This window comes from Onychomys torridus, chromosome 4 (assembly GCF_903995425.1).
Source record: "Onychomys torridus chromosome 4, mOncTor1.1, whole genome shotgun sequence".
Taxonomy (NCBI): Eukaryota; Metazoa; Chordata; class Mammalia; order Rodentia; family Cricetidae; genus Onychomys; species Onychomys torridus.
Window position 1 is genome coordinate 712,691 of NC_050446.1, and position 25,394 is coordinate 738,084.

Here is a 25,394-nt window from a genome sequence, read left to right on the forward strand (position 1 = left end):
GGTACCCGTTCTTTCTGCCTCTCATTGGAACCTAAGTGCCTGTTTTAATGGACAAGTTTCCTAGGCACAGCTTCTGTTGGTCGGATACCAGCTTACTGGAAATCATTCCAACGTGAGACATAGCAGAACAGTGTTGGACTGCATTTTGGCAGTCAGGATTCTGGAGTTAGGAGATCACACTAGATCAGGGTAAGCACTCGGTGCTTAGAGACCTGCCCCAAGGAAGTCAGGTAGGTGTGTCCTGATGGTGACCCACCATGCCCCTGCGGTGACAGTTAAACCTTGTGTGTTCTGAAGTGATAAGCCTGGAGCAGAAGGCCATTCTGTGTCACTCACATTGCTGCATGGAAGGATGTGACAGCCTGAAGTCAAATGACCAAGTAGCTTCTAGCATGTACTGAGGATGAGGGAATGTGGAAGGAAAATGGAAAACCAGTGCTTTTCTATTATCCCTTAAGTGTTGTTGTCTGACACACACACCTCACAAAAGTGTCCCCGTTTTATAGCATTTGGAAGTGAAGGGTAGTTGACTCCCTGAAGCCAGAGGTGGAGTTCCCAGAACCAAGACTTCAGTCCAGCCTATTGCTGAGTACAATGTCTCTGTCCTGGCTTAACTGCTTTTGTTTCTCTCCTTAGGTTTGGCCGGTACAGGTGTGAGAAAGGCACCACAGCTGTCCTCACCGAGAAAGTGACCACTCTGGAGATGGAGGTGCTAGAAGAGACTGTCCAGACCATGGACACTTCGTGAATGGTGCTGGGGGTGGTTGCTTATCTCTCTGGGTGACTGGGGTACACTCCACCCAAAAACACACACTCAGCTACTGCTTGCTGCGTGAGGCTCAATTAAAAAAAGACAGAACTCAGTGAGTGGCTGTGATGTGGGGACTGTGGGTCTGGGCTCCAACTGACCTGACTCTCCTTCCATGCTCTGGATCTTTCTAGCACCAGACTGGGTTTCAGTGTCAGTGGTGTGGCCCCAAACCAGACTGGGTTCCTTTGGTTCTCCGAGTGACCGTGTATGACATGGTCTGTGGCTTACTTGCTTCATCTTCACTTGTGGGGAGCCCCAGGAGTTTGTCCTAATAGGTGATCCAGTATCCAGCAGCCTGCATGTCAGGTGTAGGCAGTGAGGGAGTCTCGGGCCTTGACATCCAGTGGATGGCTTGCTCTGCATGCACCCCAAGTTTACCCCTAGTATCCTGCCCTGTCCCCCACATACACATGAGGCAGACACCTTCACTTTGAGTCCTTGGACTGTACATGCTCCAGTCTAGAAAAGGGCAGGTGGAGACTTGGCTTTCCCATGGTTGTGTGAAACTCTGGCACTCGAAGGAGTGCATGGGGTTTGCTCTCGTCAGTAATCAGGACATGTCCTTGCACTGCATCTCTGGATGGTGATTGGTGGAGACTCTGGACATCCCAGGGGCCATTTTATTGGGTAGATGTTTCTCTTGGTATGGACAGTGATGGAGTACTGAAATTTCTTTGATCTACAGAGGCTAATCTGAGAGCAGACACAGTGCATACCAAGAGTCAGGAAAACTTCCAGTAGTTAGAGCTGGGCGGGAGGGAACAGTGACTGATCCTCCAGAGGGAGTATTGTGGGGTGGGCCACTGGAGGCCCACTTCCCTTGGGGAAATTGCTGGAGCCAGCTTGAGAGAGTACCGTGGATTTATTGAGAGTGGCAGCTTGGCTGATGATTCTCAGAATTACTTCGAGAACTTACAAATATTCTGGTCTTCCTTGGACTGTTTTGGGGCCTGGCGAGTTGTTTCTAAAGGTGCCTCAAGAAGTTGTGCTGCTGCTGTGTACTGAGTTCATAGTCTGCCGTTCAAGAGGACACTGACAAGCAGTTAGAGCCACCCCTGAGCTGCTCAGCAGCCATTCCTCTTCCCATTTTGTCTAAAACATGGAGAGCTTAATCTGAGCAGAGCCCATCCCTAGAGTGCAGGCTCTGCTCAGAGGGTGGTGGCCAGCCACGACCCTATTTTTGGGAGCTCTTGGTAGTAAGTTCACCCAGCAGCAAGTTAAGCATCACCTGACAAGACACAACAGCACTGGCCTGTCACCAAGTGGGTATTGCTTGAGTACTGCATAGGCCAGTTCTCAACTTTCCTAAAGCTGCAACCCTCTAATACAGTTCCCCATGTTGCAGCGACCCCCAACAATAAAGTTATTTTTGTTGCTCCTTCTTAACTGTAATTTTGCTATTATGAATCATAATGTAAATATTTTTTGGAGATAGAGGTTTGCTAAAGAGGTTGTGACCCAGGTTGAGAACCACTGGCATAGAAGAACAAAATAATTCAGACTGTTTCCTCCAGCACTTAAGTTTCCTTAAATTCACATTTATAAGTTAGTCTTCACAGTTAATCCTATTGAGAACAGAAAGTAAATTAACATATTTCTGCTTTTCCTGCCCATAATACAGTTGTATTTAATTCTTGACTCCCGTGGTCCGTGGACTGGAGTTTTCTGAAAGGGTGACAGGCTGCATTTTTGGATCACCTGCCACTGCTGGCTGGTTTGTATCTGTTTTGTTTTGTTTTGTTTTGTTTGAGATAGGGTCCTAGGTAGTCTAGTCCAGTCCAGTCTCAAACTTCCCATATAGCCGAGGGTGACCCTGGGTTCCTGATCCTCCTGCCTCTACCTCCCAAGTGCCGGGACAACAAACAGACTGCCATGCTACCTAAGTAGCATCTTTTGTTTTAGATCCTGTCAGTCACTTGGAAGATAGACACTTCATTTACCCTTTTTGCAGATGAGGAAATGAAGGCTCAAAAAGGCCAACAGACTTGCCCAAGTCACACTGGGAAGATAAATGAACTAGAATTTGTATAGAATGGTGTGAGGGCAAAGCTCTTGGGTTTTTTCTTGCTATCTTCCCATGGATGAAAATGCCACATACTTATCCTACAGTGAGCCACAGCATTCCATAAGGCAATGGTACATGGCAGGGTTCAGAAGAGGAGGACTCTTCTATCTCCCAGACACCATGCCCCTCAGTGCCCAATGCTGGGTGCTCCTCACTGTCACTCATCAAGTTATAAAATGCAGAGAAAGTATTAGCAAAGTCTCTACTCTAAACCATTATTTCAATTGTAACCCCTTACAAGAGTAAATGAAGCACACAGCCTGGTCGTATGGAAAGGTACTAAGAACTAAACCAACTGGTGTTGACCATTTGCAAAGACTCACCCACACCAGTCACCCTGTTCCCTGCAAGTCTCCTGACAGTGTGGGTCTGAACAGGTATGAAGGAACCAGGCAGAGGTTCACATTTCAGTTGGTACAGGGGCTTCAGTGACTGCCAAGCCCCCTCCCCCACTAATAGTCCAGCTCAGATTGTCTGCAACAGTTCAAAGAAAGGACTTTGGAGTTTGACCATAACCCAGCTGTCTTCAGCTCAGTGGCAGAGGCAGCCGCCTTTGGGAGCCTGCTGAGCCCTCTGGTCTTGGCTGTGGGGGCTTCCAGGTGCCACTTGGAGAGAGAACTCAAGTAAGACAAGTGGTGTTTGGCTTTGAGGCATGCTGCATTCAGGTGCTGGATGTCCAGACATGCATCTGCCTAGCCACTTGGTGCACATATCCGATGTCAGGCCGGTGGTCGGGGTCGGGGTAGATACACATACTGACCAGTTCCCGAAGCTACAAGGAAAGAGCAGTTCTGTTAGTCTTACAGTGCTCAAGTACTTTACGCACATCCACATGTTCTGCCACATGGCACCTCAGATGGAACTGTTGTCCCCTTTCAAGTGAAGAGTGCTTTTCAGGATAAGGTATATGGTCACACAGCTCTTGGGAGTGGTGTGGGGGATGGGGTGAGGGGAGCAGCTCATGCATGCCTAAGCCTGTCTAGTTCCAAAGGTGTTGCTTTGAGACCCTGAGAGTTGTTACCCTCAAATAATCTTCCATTTTCAACTGCACACCTTTGTGCAGATTTGTGAGTGTGAGTACCCTGTGCACATGTGTGTCTGCTGTCAGTCACACAAAGCCCAAACCAGAGAATACTCAAGGAAAGGGCTTATTGATCATAATAAATGCATTAACATGCAGCAAGGCTGCAGTCTGAACACCCCCTGGCCTCTTCATTGTGCTCATGAAAGACACGCTTTTAATTATCCAGACACTGAAGGCTTTGCCGCCAGGGTGGGGGAGGGGCGCCTTGAGCCTCTGATCCCTCTCTTACTGATAGCCAGAGTGCTAGTTATTTTAATGGTAATTAAAATAATGACCTTAAAAAGTCTGGGTTTTAAATGTTCTACACTGGGTAGGCTGCAACGTTTCCCATCTTAGTGCCTGTTACTGAGGGTGCTGGTGGTCACCAGCAAAAGTAGAGAGAGGGAGGTCCTGGACCAGAGAGCTCTAAGGCCTCAGGAGGCAGAGCCTGGGGAGGGCCCAGGGATATTCCACAGGCCCTGGGGCTGCAGCATACACCCCGAGCTAGGGGGCCAGTCAGTCTTGGACTTCCTGCCACACCGAACTGGCTTAACTGGCCTATAGAACCATAGGCAGTGCCTCCCTCTTTTACCTGGCCATTTTATGATCCCACTGCTTTACAAACACTGGAGTCCATGAGCAAATGAAGGTGGTATCTGGAGTCCAAGCTCACCTACAAACAGTGATTTCTGAAGCTGCTCTGGAAGGGAGCAACCATGGCTGACTCATCAGGTAAAAAAAATATGAAAACCATGTCAAGGTGAAGTCTGCCTTGCAACACTTAGAAGCAAACTACACAGTTACCAGTCATAAGGGGGAACAACAATAACAACAAAAATGACAAGATTCCTTAAGATATGATACAGCTTAAAAGTGGGTATATTTAGGGACACACCCTGTGCTAAGTAGCAGGATTTGGAGTTGCTGCCTGCCAGGGACATAGGCTAGTGAGACAGAATGGCTGCCCTAGAAGATAAAGCTAAGAGGCTAAGAGAGCCGAGTTCCAGGAAAGGCACAAAGCTACACAGAGAAACCCTGTCTTGAAAAACAAAAAAACAAAAAACAAAACAAAAAAAAAAAAAAGAAGAAGCAGCAGCAGCAGCAGCTCTGGGGCCTTCATTTCTGCCTTGCAACTGAAGTGAGGTGATGGTGCCCATAGGCAGACTGGCACAGGAGTACAGAACTGGTGAGAGCCAGGTCGCATGTAGCGAGGAAGTTCTAGTTTAAATGAGAAGGAACAAGCCAGTGAACTTTGTGAAGAATGCAATCCATTCTTCTTTCCTGCTAGCCTCCAGAACACAAATACTTTCACTTGGGGTGTGTGTGTGTGTGTGAGAGAGAGAGAACTCCTTAAGCCATGGAGCAGAAAGGTCCTGTACAATTCTCCAGACTCCTGCCCTCCCACCCCAGGGTAGCACTATGCACAGGTGAAGGTCGGTGAACCTAGAGGCTGTCTTGGAGCCTGCAGGCTTCTGCCTAGGCTTCGCCCCATAAACAGAGTGTTTCTTGTAAAGCTCAACTCATCTAGAGGATGGGCTTTCCTTGGTGTGGTGGTTCTCAGCCCTCCTAATGCTGCAACCCTTTAATACAGTTCCTAATGTTATGGTGACCCCAGCCATAAAATTATTTTTGTTGCTATTTCATAACTAATTTTGCTACTGTTACAAATTGTAATATAAATATCCGTGTTTTCCAATGATTGTAGGCAACTCCTGTGTAAGGGTCCTTCAACCCCTAAAGTGGTGCAACCCAAAAGTTGAGAACGCTGCCATAGTGGGAACATAATGAGGGAAGATTCTATACATATGAGCCATTATCATGAGGTGGTGGCCTTGGGTTCTGCAGGAGTGGACTTGGGAAGACCTTAGACTCTCTCAACAGACATTACAGATGATGTTTAGCAACATTTTCATGGAGCTGTGGTACTTCCGACAGCTACTTTTGATGGATGGTAGATGCTGGCTTGGCTCTACTGAGCATGGCACATGTAATACTCCTTATCATAAACGTGGACAGGAGGTCCTAGTTTTGTCCTATTGTTATAGATGAGACAAACAAGACTCTAAGGGTGATGAAGGATGAAGACCTGTCTTGACTATACCCTAAGCCAGAAGGGTACCAGAAGACCTGTCAGTCACCCCTCATAGTTTATTCAGGAGAGAGATAATTTAACCCACCTATAAAAATGATGGATCTGGGCTGGAGAGATGGCTCAGAGGTTAAAAGCACTGACTGCTTTTCCAGAAGTCCTGAGTTCAATTCCCAGCAACCACATGGTGGCTCACAACCATCTGTAATGAGATCTGGTGCCCTCTTCTGGCCTGCAGTCATACATACTGTATACATAATAATAATAAATAAATCTTTAAAAAAAAATGATGGATCTGAGGATGACCTTCATATAGCCAGTAACTATCTAGAGTCCCTGCACCCAGAATAAAATGTGAAAGTCAAAACTCCCAGGTTATAGGCCTGTTATGTGGAGCAGGAGACCAACCTGCTAGCCCAGGGTGCCCATCTCTCATCTCCCTGGTACTCAGTACCCCTAGCCTAGCATTAGGTCCTAGTTCAGCTGTGTGTTGTTGCATCCTACAAGCCTCAGGCACTTCAGCACCACCCCTCCTGGAAGTACACCAAGACTGACCCCCAGCCTGCTCACCTTCTCAGAGTAATGCTCCCCTGGGAGAGGTGGGTAGTCACACTGCTCTATCTTCTGGCAGAGGGAGAAGAGATTCATCTTATCTCCATAAAAGGGGCTCTGAAGAGCTGCCATCTGCAAGGGAAGAGGGATACAGGGCTCAGCCATCAGCCTCAAGGTCTAAGATTTCAGAAGCCAGAGGGACCACTGGTTGGTCCACACTACAGTAAGTGTCCTGTGGATTTCTCCCTGTAGCCTAAGGAGATTGGGATTGTAATAAGGAAGTGCTGTTGATTCCTTAGGCCATATCCCCAGCTCACTTAGGCCCTCTCTCCCAAGGACTGTCTGACAAGAATAGAGACTGTTACCTAGTTTCTGCCTGAGCCTGACAGGTTCTCAGTGGGAGTGTGTGGTGCAGAGGACAGTCAGCCTCCGGTATTTTACCTTTTCTTCCGGTGTTGCCTTCTGGACAGGATCTGACATGACACTTGTCAATGAGTGGCAAGCTAAGCTGGCTGGCCAGTGAGTCTCAGAGATCAGCCTATCTCCACCTCCCCAGTACACATGCACAGCACACAGCCTTTTCAGAGTGCTGGGGTTCTAACACAAGTCCTGCAAGGTAAGCACTTTCCAACTGAGCTCCCTCCTCTGCTCATGTTGTTCAGGCTGGCTGGAATTTATAGTAATCCTCCTGCCTCAGATTCTTGGGTACTTGGGTTACAGGCAAGTGATTCCATACCTGGCTCTGACTGACTTATCTAAAGAGTGGTGGCAACACCATTCTTGGGAACATGTCTGCCTGAAAGGTCATGCATGAAAGGCCAATGCTTTTGGGACAGAAGCAGATGTGGAGAGGGGAAGGCAGAACCATTTCCTTTACTGCTATCTGCAGACGAGTGCCATCTCTCTCTCAGGGAAGCTCCAGGGTAGAGGGAGGCTGGGCTCTGCAGTTGGCTGTCTGGCCCCATTAATTTGGAGGTCCCAGCCTACAGGGTATGGCAAGGTTCAGACACCACCCTAGGCACCTTGAAGAGAGGCAGGCTATTGGGCACTGGGGAGTGACAGGACTGTTGGACAGTGGCCCTAGTGTGTTCTCACCCAGGGAGAAAACTTTCAGGCTTCTCTCTTCCTGAAGTAACGATTCCCCACTCCAGTTGAAGGCACCTGGGGAAAGCCTCAGAGAGGGTCTGTATGAGCATGGAGATAGCCTAGCATGGCACCTGAGGGCCCCATTTGCTGATAAATCCATAATGGGATCAAGTGTTTGTAGTCTAAAGATTTCCTGTGTCCTGGCCTGGTGGTCGGGACAAATTTTTCCCACTCACATCCCCCAAGTGAACACACAGAAGTTTATATTAATTATAACTGCATGGCCATGGCACAAGCCTTTTGCTAGCTATCTCTTATATCTTAAATTAGCCCATAATTATTAATCTATGTATCGCCACATGTTCAGTGGCTTTACCTGCATCCCATTACATGTTGCTCCTTGGATTTCCCACCTGCCTCTAAGCTGCCTTGCCATAGGTTTATTTATCAACCAATCAGAGCAATACATATTAGCAGTGTACAGAAAGACATTGCCCCATCACTTCCCCTTTTCTGTCTAAACAAAAGGAAGGTTTTAACTTCAACCTATTAAAATTACATATAACAAAAGTTTATCAAGCAAGAATTACAGTAACAATGTCTAGTCTATTTGTATTTTGTAAAATTAAAGAAAAATTTCTGTCTATCCTATATTTGTGAGTCTAAGGTTTCATATCTAATTTATCTTTTATCATAAGCAAGGAAAATTATAACTATCTAGTCTTCAATTACATCGAAGACCCCAGAAGGATATAATAATAAATTTTTGCTGTGTCCTGCCTGGTCTACGGCTGCTCAGACCCAAGTAAACACACAGAGGCTTATACTAATTAAAACTGCTCAGGCTTACTACTGACTAGCTCTTACACTTAAACTCAGCTCATTTCTGTTAATCTGTATGTCACTACGTGTTCCCTGGCTTTACCTGTGTGCCATTACATGCTGCTCCCTGGATGGTGGGATGGTGTGTGTCTCCCCCCACCCCCCAATCTTCTTCCTGTCTCTCTCTTTGAATTTCCTGCCTGCCTCTAAGCTGCCTTGCCATAAGCCAAACAGCTTTATTTATCAACCAATCAGAGCAACACTTATTCACAGCATGCTGAAAGACATCCCCCCATCAAGTGTTTCTTGTCACTCACTTCCTGTTGCCTCCTGCCAAAAGACAACCTGGTCCTTCCTGCTAGTGAAGGGCCATTGGGTAATCATGTCCCACTCAGTGAAGGTCCGATCTGTTTGACTCCCTAATGAGGAGCCAGGCTGCCGAGGTCTTTGCTCTGGATAACTGGCTGATAATTGGCCCTAGCCTTGGCATACCTGAGGAGTCCTCTGGACTTACGTGAAGTGGGCCCAAGTTCTAGCTTAGAGCAGGAAGGAACCCAGGGGAGCTGTATGACTGTCAGCTTTAGTTTCCTGGTCTACCCCCACCGTCTGCTCACCCCTTGGTCAGCCTGGTTCTAGGAACTGCTTGTCATCTTCAGAAAGGGGCTGGCTGGGCAGTGAGTCTACAGACGGCTTCCCCAGTAGGGGCATTGGTTAGGGTTTGATGCAGGAGTTTACCCTGGGCTAGGCAAAACATGCAGATAGGTATGGAGGTTTGTGGGACTGTTGACCTTGGGTCCCTTGGTGGTGGGGACACAACTGGCCCACAAGCCCCTCTTCACAATAAGGTGTATTGACTTCCTATTCTAGGCACAGAGTGGCAAGTATACAGAGGCCCCACCCACATCCAGAAGTGTGCCTTCAAAAATGAGAACAGGAGCCTTGGTGCCAACAATTATTGGGCAATTTCAAAAGGGCAATTGCTGCCATAGTAGGGAGCAGCTGAGGCTCCTGGGTGGCCCTCAGTGTGACCTAGTGCCCTCTGAGTCACAGCTGTAGGGTCCAGATGGTGTCCTGGTTTGCTGTAGGTAGACAGTCCCTCTAATGCTGGCCTAGTGATTCCTATGTGTTTAGGCACTAAGTCAGGACTTAGAACAGCCTGCTTGGCTGGGAACACATCAAAGCCATGACTGGGTTTGGCGCACACCAAGACTAGGCTGCATCTGCCTCTGAGGAGTGGTAACAAAGGCGTGGGCAGGGGACAGGGCTGGCAGGAGCAGAGGGAGCCAGCTGTCCCCCTCCACCCTCCACTGGCCCTGGGGGATGCACACAGTTCTCCTCTCAGCCAGACCGTGCTTATGTTTAGAGACCCTCCTGACTCTAAGGGGACAGGAAGCAGCTTCTGAAAATAACACAGGATGGAAAAGGAATAAGCCATCTGGATGAACACAGTATACATAAGAGTAGGCCAAAGGGGGCTCCCTCCATGAGGACCCAAGCTGAGCTGTGCTGAGACCTCCTGTTGGCCAAAGCAAAAAAGGAAATGTGTCGAGCTGTTGGGCTTCTAAGGACTGGCAGCAAATGCCAGCTGCTCAGCTCCTGGTCAGTGGGTTCACAGAGGCCTGAGTATCTAGAGCTGGCTACCTCAATTACAGGGCCTCGTACACTTCTCTCCACAAGGCAGGCAGACTATCCCACATGTGGGGCAGCTGGAGCTGATGGGGATGGGACTGATGACCCAATCCTGCGGAGACTGCTGCTGCTGAGATAAGGACCTTGGGTCCTTTTGCCCAGTCTAGGCATCTGCCAGACACTGCATCTCTCCCCTGGAAGGCCCAATGGTTGAGAGTTCTGTGGGCATGCTCACAAACATGAAGTCAAAATCGCTCATGCTTCTTGATCTCATGTGCTTAAGAGTATTTGGGAATTCCTGAACAGCTGTCCCCTCACCCTAGCACTTGACACGCCTGGGCCATGCTCTCTTAGAGGAGTCTCACCCCAGCACCTGACACACTTGGGCCATGCTCTCTTAGAGGAGTCTCTGGATCCCTGCTCTGACCCCAGGCCCTAGACAGGTGCTCATTAAGTCTATTCCTCAAACTGTGGCCTCAGAGTCTCAAAAAGACTTGGCCTGCCCCACTGTTGACTGTTCTGGCCTGAATTGCCCACAGTCCTTCCTGATGACACCTGGCTACTAAGCCCTAGGAGGTGACCCATAACAAACAATCCACAAGGGCATCTTCTCTAGCCAAGCATTTAAAATGCATCACCTTCAGTTGGGTACAGCTCAGTAGCAGCACGTCTACCTTCCATGCCTCCCCAGGAGAAAAGGCAGTATTTGAGCGCATGGCTCAAAATGAGACACTGAACTCTACACCTTGTAAAAAAAAATTGGAATTTTGACCCCAGACAGACCATCTGGAAGCCAGGAGTCGGCGACCCCATTGCCGAAGATCCCCATGTGGACTGGTAGTGGGTCAGGGTGTGCCTGCAGCTCACAGCAGCGCCGGGGGACAGTCCCCAGAAGCCAAGGTGTAGTCTGGGCACTTTCCTGAGTGACTGCTGCAGTCATCCCCAGCCATCAGTTTAATAATGGGGTTCTTTAGTTTGACCAGTTCGAGCCAGACCCACACCCCATGCAAGCAAGCTCCAGGGAAGCAAAACACAGGATTCCAGTTATAATCCCAAAGCCCTCACCTGCCTGTCACCTTGCATATTAGGGCTCCAATCATGTGGACAGGGCTCAGTGAAGCCTCTTGGGAGTACCTAGCAATGGGTCCCAGCAGGCTGGTGGGAGGTGCAGCCACCAACATAACATAACATGGAGACCTCAGATGACCCAAATTTCACCTCTGTTGTGCTCCCCAGAGACCCATTCCCAGGACCCCACTGTGGCTATCTTAGATAATAAGGATCATACCAAGATTCAAAGCCCTGTCCCTGGCTCCAGGCTAGCTACCAGATCTGGAAACAGCCATGGATAGCTAGGGAGGGGAAGTTCTGCAGTGAGACCCACATTGTTGGGCCTAGAAAAACAGGGTACCTCTTTAAGGGGAGCAACACAGGGGCATGAGCCAGGTATGACTCCATACCCATTCCCAGTGCCTGTGTGGGACCTGTCTACCGATGAATAATACACAAATGTGGTTACCAAGGAAACCAGAAAAAAGGGCAGCAGAGATGTTCTGCTGGCCCATCCCCTTCTCAGAGTCCACAGTACAGCTTACTACCAACCACCCTTCAGCAGTGATGACTTGACCACATCACTGAGGCCATATCTGCGGAAAGGTGAAGGACTGGTCTTCAAGGATCCTGAAACTGCAGGTGGGTATGTGCAGCACTAGTACTGCCCTAAGCTCGTAATTGAGCCTATCTTACCTGTGTCTCCATGGAAGTCCCCACAGGCCACCAATCCACACATGAGAGACTTACCTCATACAGCAGACAGCCTAGGGACCAGATGTCTGACTTAAAGTTGTAGCCATTCTCATGGATCCTCTCTGGTGACATGTAGTATGGTGTTCCCACTGCAATACAAGGGGTGGACTTAGGAGCTGGGCCTCAGTGGGACATGAACAGGGGTTCAGGGAGAGGAGATGTGGCCTGTCCCCTCCTCGGTTAACTGAGATAGTTGCCCATATTAAAAGAACTTTAATCCCTCAGATTTAAGAACTGGTTTGAAGCCACATAGCCAGGGTTCAATACAACTGTTCAATGCAGAAGAGCAAGTGACCATTGTCCTTTTGGTAACAGTTTGTTTGTATGTGGACAGTCCAGACCAAGCTCCCAACAGAAAAGAATGACTGTCCTTGTTGACTAAGCCACATGAAGGGAAACTGAGGCTGAGGCAGATCAAGAAGCTTTACATAAAGGGTCGATCCATTAAAATGATCAACTTCATTATAACCAAGTCCTTCAGTTCACCAAAGATATTGTTCAGAGCTGAATGGCAAGCTGGGTGTAATGGTCTGAATGAGAAAAGGTTCAAGTACTGAACTCCTGAACCCTAGTGATGGGGCTGTTGGGGGATGGACCCCTTAAGAGGTACAGTCTTGCTGAAGGAAGTTTGTCAGTGGGGTGTGCTTCACCCCTTTCAGGTCATTATGATCTTGCAGCTTCCCGCTGTGGCTGTCTGCTGCTATCTCAGTCACGCACTGTTCTATTGATGTGAGACACCATGACCAAAACAAACTGGGGAGCAAAGGGTTTATTTGGCTCACACTTCCACATGAAGTCCATCAGTGAAGGAAGTCAGGGCAGGAACTCAAACACGGCAGGAACCTGCAGGCAGGAGCTGATGCAGAGGCCATGGAGGAGTGTTGCTTACTGGCTTGCTCTTTGTGGCTTTCTCAGCCTGCTTTCTTATAGCACCCATGACCACCAACCCAAGGATGGCACCACCCACAATGGGTTGTGCCCTTCCACACCAATCACAAGTTTAAAAAATGCCCCTCAGGCTTGCCTACAGTTCAGTCTTATGGACATTTTCTCTCCCTCCTCTCGGATGACTCTAGCTCGTGTCAAGTGACAAAAAAACAGCCAGACCAGCTTCTGTGCCTCCTCAGTATGGGCTCCCCTCTGGAACTGTGAGCTAGAATAAGCCTTTTCTTCTGGTCATGGTACTTTATCACAGCAAGAAGAAAGTAACTAATATACTGGGATGGACAAAGTCACCTCAGGTCTCCCTGACATAGACTGACACCTCACCAAGACTGTTTGGGTCTGAAACATCTCCCTCCCCAAAAAACTACACGCTAACAGTCCCCAGCTGATGGCATAATTGGGAGGTAGTGGATCTTCACAGAGTGGGGTAAAACCTCTGTTTTGCTCCAGGCGGGGATATAAACTTCTCTGGGCTGTGGCTCCTGAACTCGAGGCAGCTCTGGTCCATGGCAGGAGTCAAGGGGACATGGGTATGTTACATAACAGGCTGTGCGTATCTTCTCCACTTACTCCATAGACAATGGTCTGCAATGGGGTTCCCAACTCACACATCTACCATGACTGTTGCTTCATTGTGACAGCAGCCGTCACTTAAAGACACGGCTGAGAACCGGTCATCCTACCCTGTACTCACACTCTGTGGTTATAGTCAGACTGGTGGCCGCTCAGTAAAGAGCTGCCAGCTAACATGTGCAGCTATGACTTCTTGAGGGCATGTGGGATATTAGGAATAAACATCTGTAGTAAACTCCAGTAGCAAGAATAAAACAAAACAAAACAAACAAAAACAAAACAAACCACTGGCCAGGTGTGAAGTGAAGAGGTGTCATAGCCAAGCCTCAGGACAGAATCCACAGGTCTTGGTCAGTAGTGGGAACCTAGGGACAAGCAGCACTGGATTCCAGCACCCAGGTGCTACAGTTGGAGGCACCCAGAACACAAAGATGATGGTGCAGGGCTAGCCAAGAGGCAGAGGTCGGAACTGTGTCCCCTTGTTCTGGGCCCCTTTTAGATCTGCTAGGCCCAGGCAGGAGGGACGCTAGGGTGGGGTGACCTGCAGGAAGCCTGGGACAGACCTGTGTGTGTCAGCCTAAGTTCTTCTCCTAAAACCAGTTCTAGCTGCCATCGTTCCCCTCTGAGCTCTGCTCCACTGTGCTTGTGCACTGGGAACTCCAGCAAGGCCGGCCACCACTTTCTCCCTCTGGTTCTACAGCAGGTCCTGGCCACAGTCTGCATGAGAGCCAGAGGTGCTAAGGAAGGGCAGGTGAGCTGCTTTCCACTCACTCCCTACCATTGCTCTTCCACCTCACTGATTTGGTTTTTAATTTTTTTTTTTCCCTTTTGAGACAGGATCTCACTATGTAGCCAGATGGTCTGAAAATCTCTACATAAAACAGGCTGTCCTGGAACTCACTCACCTGCATCCTTCACTTCCTTTTTCTGTTGCAGTGTGGGGGTCAGAATCTGGATTTTACCCATGTTAATGCTCTACCCTTGAACCACACTTCCAGCCCTTGGTTCTTTGAAGCAGCATCTCACTAGGCAACCCATGCTCACCCTGAACTTATGATCCTCCTGCTCCTCTGCTAGAATTACAGATGTGTACCACCATGCCCAGGGAAGAACTCTCTTCCCAGATGCTGCCTACATTTCACCCATCCACCTGTCTGTCCTCTAACCACTCACCTATTACCTGCTCATCAGAATCCATTCACACATCCGTCTGTCCCTACACCTGCCTTTCCATCTGGTGGTTGGTGGAGCTGTGGCCCTATGCTGGATGGACCCTGAGGTGAGAGGTGCCCACCCCAGGATGTGTCCAGCAGGGGACAGACGATCATGGGTCAGGACAGGCCTGCACTGAGAAGTCCTAGCATAGCCACTAGGAAAGGTTCTAGTAAATGTCCAGCTAAGCAGCACTATCCAGGCTTGGAGTCTGGAAAGTTGTCCTTCTCCTGAGCTTCTGGGAGCACATAGCCAATTCGAGAGGAGCCCTTGAGCTTACTCACCCACCCGCTTCATCTGGGAAAGAATCACAAATAGCTAAGAGCAGTTTGGCCCATTCTGGAGGGCACTGTACCCTCTCGGCTGGTGCCCTGACCCAGGCTTCCTCACAGGCTGTGGAGCACTATACTTTGGAGGTGGTGGGGTGTGCAGCTTTTGCCAGGGGAGTAGGAAGTTGAGCAGCACAGCACTCCCTGTGGCTGCGCCACTTTAGCTGGATTTTCTATCCAGGTAATGGCAAATGAGGAAATACAATGGATCATAACACGTCACTTGTGTGTACAGATGAAATGAACAGACCTGAGAGAAACCCACACTCGCAGCAGGCCACTGGAGAGTGTGTCTCCAGACCTCAGGGAAGGGTGATGCTGGAGAACCTGGAGAGAAACTGACAGGAGAGGGTATCCCCTGGGCAGTGTTCTGTCCCAGAGGACACAGGCCACCTTGCACCAACTAGTTTCACATGTGCAGCAGAGCATGCCTTTGCCTGGTCTCGGTCCCTCCTCATAGCAGGGGATGGACTGCACAGAAGATAGAGGAGCCTGCCCAAGCCTGACCTTCCTGAGTCTTTACCCTAGAACTGGAGATTCCGAACCTGACAGAAAGCAGAGAACATGAACCTCAAAGTGGAAGGCTGACTGAAGAGCTCTCCCACAGGCTGAGGGAAGAGTCCTCCCACAACATGCTCCCCTGTCCAAACATACAACACAATTAGAAATGCTCACTTGTTTGAGATACTAGACATGAAAAAGGCCAGTATCTGCAAGCTGCCCTTCCCCAGGTGACATCACCTACCAGGTGGGGCCGAAGCCTGGACTCCAGGATAGATGACAGGCAGAGCTATGCAAACTGCCCCCTGGTATGACCTGTTCTGGCCACTCTCCAGCCAAAGGCCAAGATGCCTCTGCCTTGGCTTCTCATCAGTGATGCCCTTATGCTTAGCAGCCAGTTTTCCTGATTGGACAATGAAAGGTGGGGATCGAAACAGTGTTTGGTCCTTGGTGAATTCTCATTAATGAGAGGGCATCCCTGGGGATGTCTGTCTGTGTGAACCACAAATCACCTCACAGCATGTTGTGGTCACACCCAGCAGGGTCCTGTGCATGGCAGCACAGGCATATGACAAGGAGAGCTCTGCTTCTCCCCACCAGGTGTCCCTGCCCCAGGCATCTTGGTGGGACCCCTCTCTCCATCTGACTCCACACCGTGGGCTGGTGGCCCTTGGAAATCCACCCGAACAAAGATGTTTTCTCGATCATGTGACAGTGACCACTAGTGTGGCCTTAATTCTCTCAGCCTCGGTCCCCTCGGCTAAGCGAGGATGAAGGTCCTGGGTGTGAGGCCATCTCATAAAAGCAAAATGTTTCCCAAATATTTCTAAAGCCTACCTTTTTATGACCTGCCCCTTCAGTGAACTGAGTGGACACTGAAATGCAGGGTGGCTGGGAGCTAAGGTGGCTGCAGATCCTGGGTGACACTGGGCTCCTCCAGGCAGAGTTTAGACTCTCACACCCATCCTCTCACTAGCTGTCAATGCCAGTCTGTGGCCCCTTGCAGTTACACAGCCCAGCATGGTGCAGGGACAAGATGGTCTGCAAGCCCGGGACTGGGCCACGCCTAGGAAGCAGCCGTGCCCTTTGACTGCTGGTCCCTGATGGGGTTGTTCCCAAAGGGCTCTGCTCCCCCGACCCAGAGAGACCAGGCAGCCCCACAAGGCCTGGCTCTGAACAACCTCCCTTCCTGCCCGGTCCAGTCTCAGCCTGAGGCACCCTGTCACCACTGTCACCACTGCCAAACACAAGGACTGCATTCCTGCTCTCCAGACCCACCATTTGTCTCGAAGCTGCTGCCGTTGCTTGGAGCGAGACACTTGCTTGTAGCTTATGAGCTGTGTATAGGCAAATCTTTCATTTTTCTTTCATTATGCCGGCATGTACTGTCACTTAATTTTTATGTATGCAATCCTTCCTGACAAATATGATCTGCTGCCTAGTAATTCGTCTGACGCTCATTCTGTTCCGAGCTCTAATTACGGCTCCTATTCCTGACACTGAGGCAGCCGTTCTGCCACCGCTGGGTACCGCACCTGTCAGCCTGACCATGGCACTGACTAATGCCCTTTCATGCCAGCCTCCTGTTAACAAATACAAGCATAAGGAGGGGCCAGGGAGGGAAGGCAAGGAACAGATTTGCATAAGCCTGGCTCTGGATCAGCAGCTTTTAGGAGATGAGGAGGTTGCCAGGACAATGTGGCTACTGCCCCAGCATCCCTCACATAGTAGGTGCACATTAGATGTAGAAGATGAATAAGTCACAGCCACATACAGGATGAGAAGGGCCCCTACATCCTTCCTGTTTCACGGTGTGATAGCAATTAGCTCTAGTTCTTGCCCAACCAGACTTGTATATACTTAGCTGTGTTCTGGCGGTAGAGAGTGCTTCCCTCTGGAACTTAGAGACTTTTGGTCCTGAGTTCTAAGTATGTGCTGCCAACCTTCAGGATTAGAGTAGGTACAGAGGAAAGGTCTTGGCTCCCAGAGCTGGCCCAGCATCCTCAGCCCCATAGTGCTATCTGGACTGTGGTGCACATGGCCTAGAGCAGGGATGGGCCTAGGAGGGCACCTTGCACCCATCTTGCAGGGTCTGCTCAGTAGGCCTGAGGAGGTGCCCAGCTTGTGGGGGCAGCCTCTTCCAAGTCCTAGTTCCTCCTCATTAATGTAATAAGTGTAGCAGTCCGAGCGGATAAAATCACACTGTCGGAGCAGCCAGGGCTCTGCCATCCCTAACGAGGCGATCCTAACCAGCTCTGACTAGTTACTGCAGCCATCTTCTCCAAGACAGGACAGAGTGGGGCTTAGGCCTGACTGACAGGCCCAGGAGGCACTGCCTTTGCTCTTCGTTTGCTGTTTCCCTCTGTGTTCCGACCTTTTCCAAACTCTTAAGCCACATGGGTTGAGGTATGTTATCAGGGATAGAACACTTACTTGCCTAGCATGTGGGAGACTCTGGGTTCTGTCACCCCACACAACAAAGAAAAGGCATCCAAACTTGGTAAACAGGTGAGGCTTCCTTCCAGTCACAGAATCAGTAGCTGGGGATCCTTGATGGATCCCCTGGCCCTGACCTTGTGGAAGAAGTAGGCACTGAGCAGGACAGGCTAGCATTGCAGTCTCGGCTGTGGGGGACACCATATGACCTTGAAATCACTCCAACTCCCTGAATTCCAGTTTCTAGATCCTGTGGCCCCTGAAGGCCGGTGGCGGTATAACAGCGTCCTCAGGTCCTTGGGGACAGCCCCTACACAGCCTTTCCTTGGGGCCAGGAAACCAAGGCAATCAAAGTTGAGGCCTGCCCAGGTATTCCCGGGTCAGGTGGAGGCCCACCCTCATCATACTCCTGCAAGCAGCTGGCTCATTTCTCACAAGTGCATGCCTTGAGTCTCAGCCATCATGACCCGAATAAACAGCAACAGTTTCCAGAGGGAAGTTTCCCACAGAGCACCCATGCTGCCACCAGAAGCTACTGTTGACACGTGGCTGGCTGCAGGCGCCCAGGTGTGGGGGATTGGAGCTGCAGAGTGGAATGGGAATGAGTAGAACTAGAGGTTTTTCTGGGAGGTGGCCACAGACCAGACATGCTGGCCCTTGTTCCTTCTGCCTCCCCTAGTGATGACCAAGAGATGCTGGGAACTGACTGGGGAGAATTGGGGAGATGCCTGCCTCTCATGGATCCCTGATGACACCCTGCTGTACCTGGGCTAATTACACGGGACACCCGTCTCTGTGCCCCACTAGCTATGCTGGATCCTCTAAGCTAATGAAAGGGAAGAGGCTCCATTTTCATCACTCAAGCCTCTTGCTCTTACACACAGGCACAACTAACCAGAAGTTCATCTGATTGTGAGTCTTTTCCCTCTTTCTGACCCTTAGCAGCCACCCTCTCCACACCCCCAACAGGGGCATCACGGCCTGTACCCATACCAACCACCCAGGCTCATGCACGGCCCCCCAATTGGATATAGGTCCTACCTGGCCTTCCCAGTTGCTCTTCCTCCACAGTCCAGCTGTCCAGCCCCAGACCCCCAAGACTGACTTCACAATCTTACAAGCAGGCCCATGTGGGGAGCAGGCCACAGGGCTAACAAGAGCACAGCAAGAGGACCATAAGGCAGGCAGAGGCAACCTACTCTGTATGACAGGGTCTGTTGGCCTTCCAGGAAGTGCAAGAGGTGACCTAGGGTACAGAGAGAGTCCCAGTGGTCTATCTGGGCCTCAGTTTCCTCTACTCTGGATCTATACCAAAGTGAAAGCAAACTCTAGGGACTTCCCCACACTATGCAAATGCTTCCAGAAGAATGTCTGCCCTTCCGGCCAGGTCACCCAGGCCTACAGGGGCTGCGGGGAACACAGGCCCCTTACCTAGTGAGTGGGCTGCAGTGGTCTCCGAGCTGAAGAAGCGGCCCAGGCCAAGGTCACCAAGCTTCACAATGCCTGTAGCTGTGATGAAGACGTTGGCAGGCTTGATGTCTGCAGGGTGAGGACATGGGGTTGGTGTGGGAGAGTAGGCTTAGAAGGGAAGGAAGACCAGAGGTCTGAGAGTGACCACGAAGGCCCTCACTCAGGGAAAACCAACTCCCACTGAAACATCACAGTCCATAGGCAGGTCCCTTTCTCTGAGGCTTCTCTGCAGCTCTGCTTGACACCCAGAGGGACCCTGGACAGCTGTTCCACAAGCCTCGTTTTCTTCACCTATAACATGAGTCTATCTCCTTCTTCTTCCCAGGGTGGACCTGAGTGGGGAGCAGAGGTCTCTAAACTACTGTCTCCTCTTGTACAGCAGCCACCCCATGACAATCACCAGGCAGCACATCACACAGGGGACACCAACTGGACAGGTGAAGGGACAAATGAAGACATCAGTTTTGACACCTTCCCAGCAGGCTTCACACCTCAGAGTGCCTCTCAGAAGTACTCACTGGTGTCCCACCTCACTTCCTGGTGTGGGATGGGGGTGTAGTTTGCTTAGCCAACTCCTACCAAGGTGTCAAAGCCCACAGGAAACATCCTTTCTCTGTGCAAAACTGGCCTCAGTACCAGAACTGGCCACGTCTGGGACTCCTGGAAACAAGTGCTGAGGTGGCCCGTTCCCTGAAGTTCATGTGATGACTACTGGCCCCAGGTGATTCCCTTGCCCTCACAGGTGCTTCCTGACATGGAACAGATGTTGGATATCCTGGATGGGGAACATTAAGTGGCCTAACTCATTCTCAGGGTATCTCCTGGGGCACTTGGAGATCTCAGGGCTGGGGTCCCAGGCCCCATGGGGCACGCACCACGGTGCATCACACGTCGGGAATGCATGTGCTCCACAGCGCTGCACAGCTGCACGAAGTATTTCCACACGGTCCTCTCAGGAATAAGCCGCTTCTGCTTCTTGAAGTACTGTAGGGGGACAGACAGATAGGCCTGGGTGAGCATGCTTCCAGGAGGGGTGACACAGTGGTGGGGGCTGAGCAAACAAGGAGGGCCAGATGCTGTGTCCACGCCTCTCTTCAGCCTCATGAGCTCTGTACTGTGAGGTCAGAGCCTGGCCCAGAGGGATCCTGGGGAAGGGATACTCACCCTCAGCCCTGGCCTGGTGCAGGAGGAAGGCATCCAAGTCATGCCTGAGAGGTAGCCATTGTTGTCCCCACATCCTCAGAACCAGCAAGTCCCAGTGTCATGTGATTGTTAAAGGCATAGAAACCTTGGGGAGATGGGCGTATCTTTTTCAAGCAGCCCTTTGGTTTTAGCAGGTATTAATCTGCCTCCTGGCCTAGTGTCTTAGAGTATCTACTGCTGTGATGAAACACCATGACCAAAGCAACTTGGAGAGGAAAGGGCTTATTTCATCTACTACTACCTTACTATAGTCCATCATGGAAGGAAGTCAGAACAGGAACTCACAGAACTTGGAGGCAGGAGCTGATGCAGAGACTGTGAAGTCTGAAGTCTGGGTGCTGTTTACTGGCTTCCTCCTCATGGCTTGCTCAGCTTGCTTGCTTAGAGAACCCAGGACCACAAGCCTAGGGGTGGTCTGGGCCCTACAATGGCCTGGGCCCTCCTCTATCAGTCACTAAGAAAATGCCCTACAGGCCTGCCTGCCCACAGCCAGATCTTATGGAGGCTTTTTCTCAATTGAGGCTCCCTCTTCTCAGATGACTCGAGCCTATGTCAAGTTGACAAAAGATTAGTCAGGACCTAGTAAACCAATTCAATCCTCCAGGAAAAAAGAAACAACTCCCCCAGGCTTCACTGAGAGAGCTGAAACAGAAGGTTCTGGAAAGACAATGCAGGAACACATTGCTGAGGTAACAACAGCTGTGCGTTGGAGTGCGTGAGCTCCTGGGCACCAGGCCTGTGCTGGGGTGCAGGGCAGTGACTGGCACCCCAGTTTCCTGGGTAAGCTGTTATTCTAGTGGCAAGCAGTGGCACTGTGGCCTACATCAAGTAAATACTCTGGTGTAGGAAGCCAGGAACTACCAGGATGCCTGCCCCACCTGGCGAGGGAACGGGAGTGAAGGAAAGGCACAGGCCATGTTGCTGGGCCCTCAGCAAGAAGCATGAAGGCACTGAGGGCTACAAAGTGGAGGTCAGCTAGGCCTTCTGAGCTCCTCATCACATCTAATGATGGTGGGGACCTGTGACAGGCACTATGCTCAGAGAGACTAAGCAGCAGGTACAGTGAGCTGGGATCCAGAGCTGGGCATCTCCAGATAAAGGGCCATGACAGCTTCTGGCCTGGAAGCTGAACCCCTTGAGGCTCTCCTGAGGCCCTTCTAGGAGGAGCTGGAGGGCTAGCTGTCCTAGTCTCCCAGAAGACCTCTGCTTTGGGCCACCCCCAGGCCTCTGCGGCAGGCTGGGCGGGCTGTTATTTACACCGTAATGTTATTTGGTCCTCATTATAGTGTTTACGTGGGGACATGTGCAGTCAAGAGTAGTGATTTTCTAAATGTCACATTCTATAAGTGCCAGCTGACATTTAGAAGAAAAGCGCAGCGTCTCTGGTGGGTTTCAGATAGTGATAGCTCTGGGTTTCACCAGTCCTGTAAATAATGCCAGCACCGTGGTTGACTGGCTCCTGAGGCTGCAAGCCCTCAGGACATAGGCCCTGCTGACCAGTGACCTCTAACTAAGGCTAGTGGGAACACTGTGGTGTGGCCCAGGCTTGGGGTTGGCTACAAAGGCTGGGTGCCCCTGGATACCTAGAGAAGTCTAAGTGGGAAGGGGTGTGGCAACAGATCATACCCAGCAGTGTGCTGGGTATGAGGAAACTGGGCGTAGGTGCCTGCTAAGTCACCCTAAGTGTGTCCAACTATGGCACTGCCCCAATTCCCCTGCTGGCTGGAGTTGCTACAGCCCTGGCCCTGCCTGTGAGGAAGCCTTGCAGTCAGCTGATGCAGGCAGGGAGGAGGCATTCACTAGGGAGGGAGGCCAGGGCAGGAATGGCCTCCACACTACCCAAAGTCAGTTCTTTGTGGAGCCTAGGGCACATAGAAAGAGGCCAGCAGGCTGGCTACCCAGTCCATTTCCTTTAGTTTGAAGGAGTTGCCCTGGCCTACAGCACTTTCCCAGAATCCTCTCCCAAGAGGTCACCGGGAAAGGGTAGACACTAGAGCTCAGGGAGGGGAGTATATGCCTAGCACCCTTCCCTGCCCCCGGCCAAATGCATCTGCCTCCATTCCACAGATTGAGAGATCACAAGGGAATCTGAGGTCCATGGGCTGCAGCGTATGGAGAGGATAAGGAGGGTCCGGTTCTCCATCCCCACTCACCCCTCTGCTTGCCACCCAGTCTTCCAAACACAAGGAAGTTCCTTTGAACTCAGCAGTCCCTAATCCTGAGCCTGAACCGAGAAACTCAGCATGACCTGACCCCACGGTCACCTCTTCATCTGGTGTATCTCACTCTCTGGCATGCTTATCCAGCTCTTCCACTTCTGTACTCCCCATCTGCTCTGGGGTCAACTCAGCTTCACCTCCCCCAGGGAGCCCTCTGATTTCACAGACCCTACCTTGGCTCACTCTAGAGCTTCCTGGTAGAACTCAAGCTCCTGGGGGCACCACCAGCAATGGTGGAACCCTGAGGTCTTGGTGGGGTCTGGCACATGGCAAGATGGTGGAAAGTTGCACCTAGTGAGCAAGAAACAAGTGAAGGGGCCTAAGACATGATGTATCACGTCTGCTCCCACCAGGGATCTGCGTGGAGACTAACACCCTGCAAATGCATTAATGTCAATGGAAATAATAACAGCAGGTGATAACGGCTCACTAATGCCACTTCTCAATGACACCGTATTCCTAGGGGTCAAATTTCTGAAGAGCAACTGACAAACAATTGCTCAGTCCCCAGTGCCTACTGGAAAGACGAAATCCATGTCAGCCCATATCCAAACACGGTAGGAGACAAGTGTTTGGGGTGTGTGCACGGCCTGGCCTCACTCAGGACAGAATAGGTTCAGGGAAGGCAGGTGATGGGGTCCACTAATGGAGACCCATACCAGCAGGGACATGAGGGCCTCATGGGAGAAGCAAGGGTCAGAGGCCATTGATTAGGGCTTTCCACTTACAGGCTGTGTTGCCTGTGGCTGGAGACTAAACATCTCTGAGCTGACTGTGAGAGACTGATGGTGGCACTCTCTGTGGAGATGCTGAGTCCCTGAGACCAGGCCCACAGTAGTTCCACTCCTGAGTCCTGGGAGGGGACAATAGTTTACAGGGTATCAGAGAACATGGCACTGAGCTTTCCAGGCTCACTGTTGCTCAGCCTCTCACAGACCAAACATGGAATCCTCACTCCATGGTAATGAATACACCTGTCCAGAGGCTGGGTTGTGGAGACAATGACCTTTGACCAGTTCCAGGCCAGGTACAGACACTATGGGTTCCCACATAGTGTTTTCAGACAAGACAACCTTCCTGGGCCTCAGTTTCCCCTATGTGGCAGCTGGAGCCATAGGACATGTCACTTGAAGATTCTATGGAACCACTGCACATTTTGAATTAAGAATCTGTGGTTCTCTTCAGCTGGAGCTGAAAAATTGGCTATGATTATCAACAGACCGAACCACTAAAGTGAAACCTCTGCTTTGATGGTCGGCTGGAGCTGAGAACTTAGTGGTGAGAGAAGAGCCCAGCATCACTGAGATGAAATCTTCTGGGACGTGTTTCCTGAGTCAGCACACAGGAGCTGTGTTCAGTGGCAGCCAAGGTTGTACCTTGTGCTGGCAGCTAAACTTGGTGGTGTAAGAATCACCCGGAGGTGAGGTTGAGGAAATGCAGGGGACATGCAGAGCAGCTGAGGTTTGGCACCATGAAGAGGTTATTGGTGAAAGTGCAGCCCACTTGCAGCAGAAAGTCCTAGCATTTGAGACCCCAGTACCCTGGGATGACACCAAGAACAGCAGCAGCAGTGGAGTGCAGCCTGCCTTAGAAGACAAGCTGAGTGTGCTGCAGAGGACAGAGCTGGAGAAGTGACCCACGGCCTTTGGAAGAGCCCAGAAGATCACAAGTACATCCCAGACATTAGACATTGTCCTATTTATTCAGTTGGAGTTTGGTTTTACTTTGTTCACATTGTTACTGTGCCCCCATTCTTCCCCCCTAAAGTAAGGAAATATTTAACTTATTTTTTATTTTATAGGCCCCCACAGCTGAAAGACTTTGAACATTTTAAAGAGACTTGGAATTTTTAAAGAAACTGAATTTTAAAGTATTTGAATTTGTAAAGATTGTGGGGTTTTTTAAGTTTGTAAGCTATTTTATATTGTGATGTTGATATTAGTGTGTGATCAAGAACAAGCAAGGGGGGCTGGAGAGATGGCTCAGAGGTTAAGAGCACTGACTGCTCTTCCAGAGGTCCTGAGTTCAATTCCCAGCATCCACATGGTGGCTCACAACCATCTGTAATGAGATCTGGTGCCCTCTTCTGTATACATAATGAATAAATAAATCTTAAAAAAAAAAAAGAACAAGCAAGGAAAGGTTGTGGTTCAACAGTGATGTGCTTGTGTGTCAGCTGACACAGGAGAGGTGCTGGCTAGCTTTATGGCAACTTGATACAATCTATAGTTATCTGAGAGGAAGAGGCCTCATTTAAGAAATGCCTCCATAAAATCAGCCTGTAGGTTAATTAGTGGTTGATGTGGGAGGGCCCAGCCATGTGGATGGTGTTGCTATCCTCTGGCAAGTGGTCCCGGGTTCCATAAGAAAGCAGTCTGAGCAAGCCATGAGAAACAAGCCAGTAAGCAGCACCTTCCATGGCCTCTGCATCAGCTCCTGCTTCCAGTTCCTGCCCTGTTTGAGTTCCTGCCCTGACTTCCTTTGATGTGGAAGTATAAGCCAAATAAAGTCTTTCCTCCCGAAGATGCTTTGGTCATGGTGTTTCACTGGAGTCTGACCTTTGGAGGTGTTAACTATCTGTTC

At 50.3% G+C, this 25,394-nt stretch overlaps 2 protein-coding genes across 5 annotated transcripts in view; one reads left to right on the plus strand and one right to left on the minus strand.

Annotated features, from left to right (window-relative positions):
• The window catches only part of Psmb7 (proteasome 20S subunit beta 7), a 59,088-nt gene extending 58,225 nt beyond the window's left edge, over positions 1-863 (plus strand). Inside the window, exon 8 of the mRNA XM_036186381.1 lies at positions 637-863. Within this exon, the coding sequence (XP_036042274.1) occupies positions 637-748 (112 nt within the window). The 3' untranslated portion in view covers positions 749-863. The remainder of the gene's footprint in view (positions 1-636) is intronic.
• Positions 864-2,328: 1,465 nt separating this feature from the next.
• The window catches only part of Nek6 (NIMA related kinase 6), a 71,808-nt gene continuing 48,742 nt past the window's right edge, over positions 2,329-25,394 (minus strand). For 3 of the 4 annotated variants that reach the window (XM_036183701.1, XM_036183703.1, XM_036183700.1), the window contains exons 6-10: positions 20,265-20,373; positions 19,351-19,458; positions 11,918-12,012; positions 6,599-6,712; positions 2,329-3,648 (exon numbers count right to left, since the gene is read on the minus strand). In XM_036183701.1, the coding sequence (XP_036039594.1) occupies positions 3,538-3,648; positions 6,599-6,712; positions 11,918-12,012; positions 19,351-19,458; positions 20,265-20,373 (537 nt within the window). In that variant the 3' untranslated portion in view covers positions 2,329-3,537. The remainder of the gene's footprint in view (positions 3,649-6,598; positions 6,713-11,917; positions 12,013-19,350; positions 19,459-20,264; positions 20,374-25,394) is intronic. The other variant, XM_036183702.1, reaches the window with a different exon arrangement.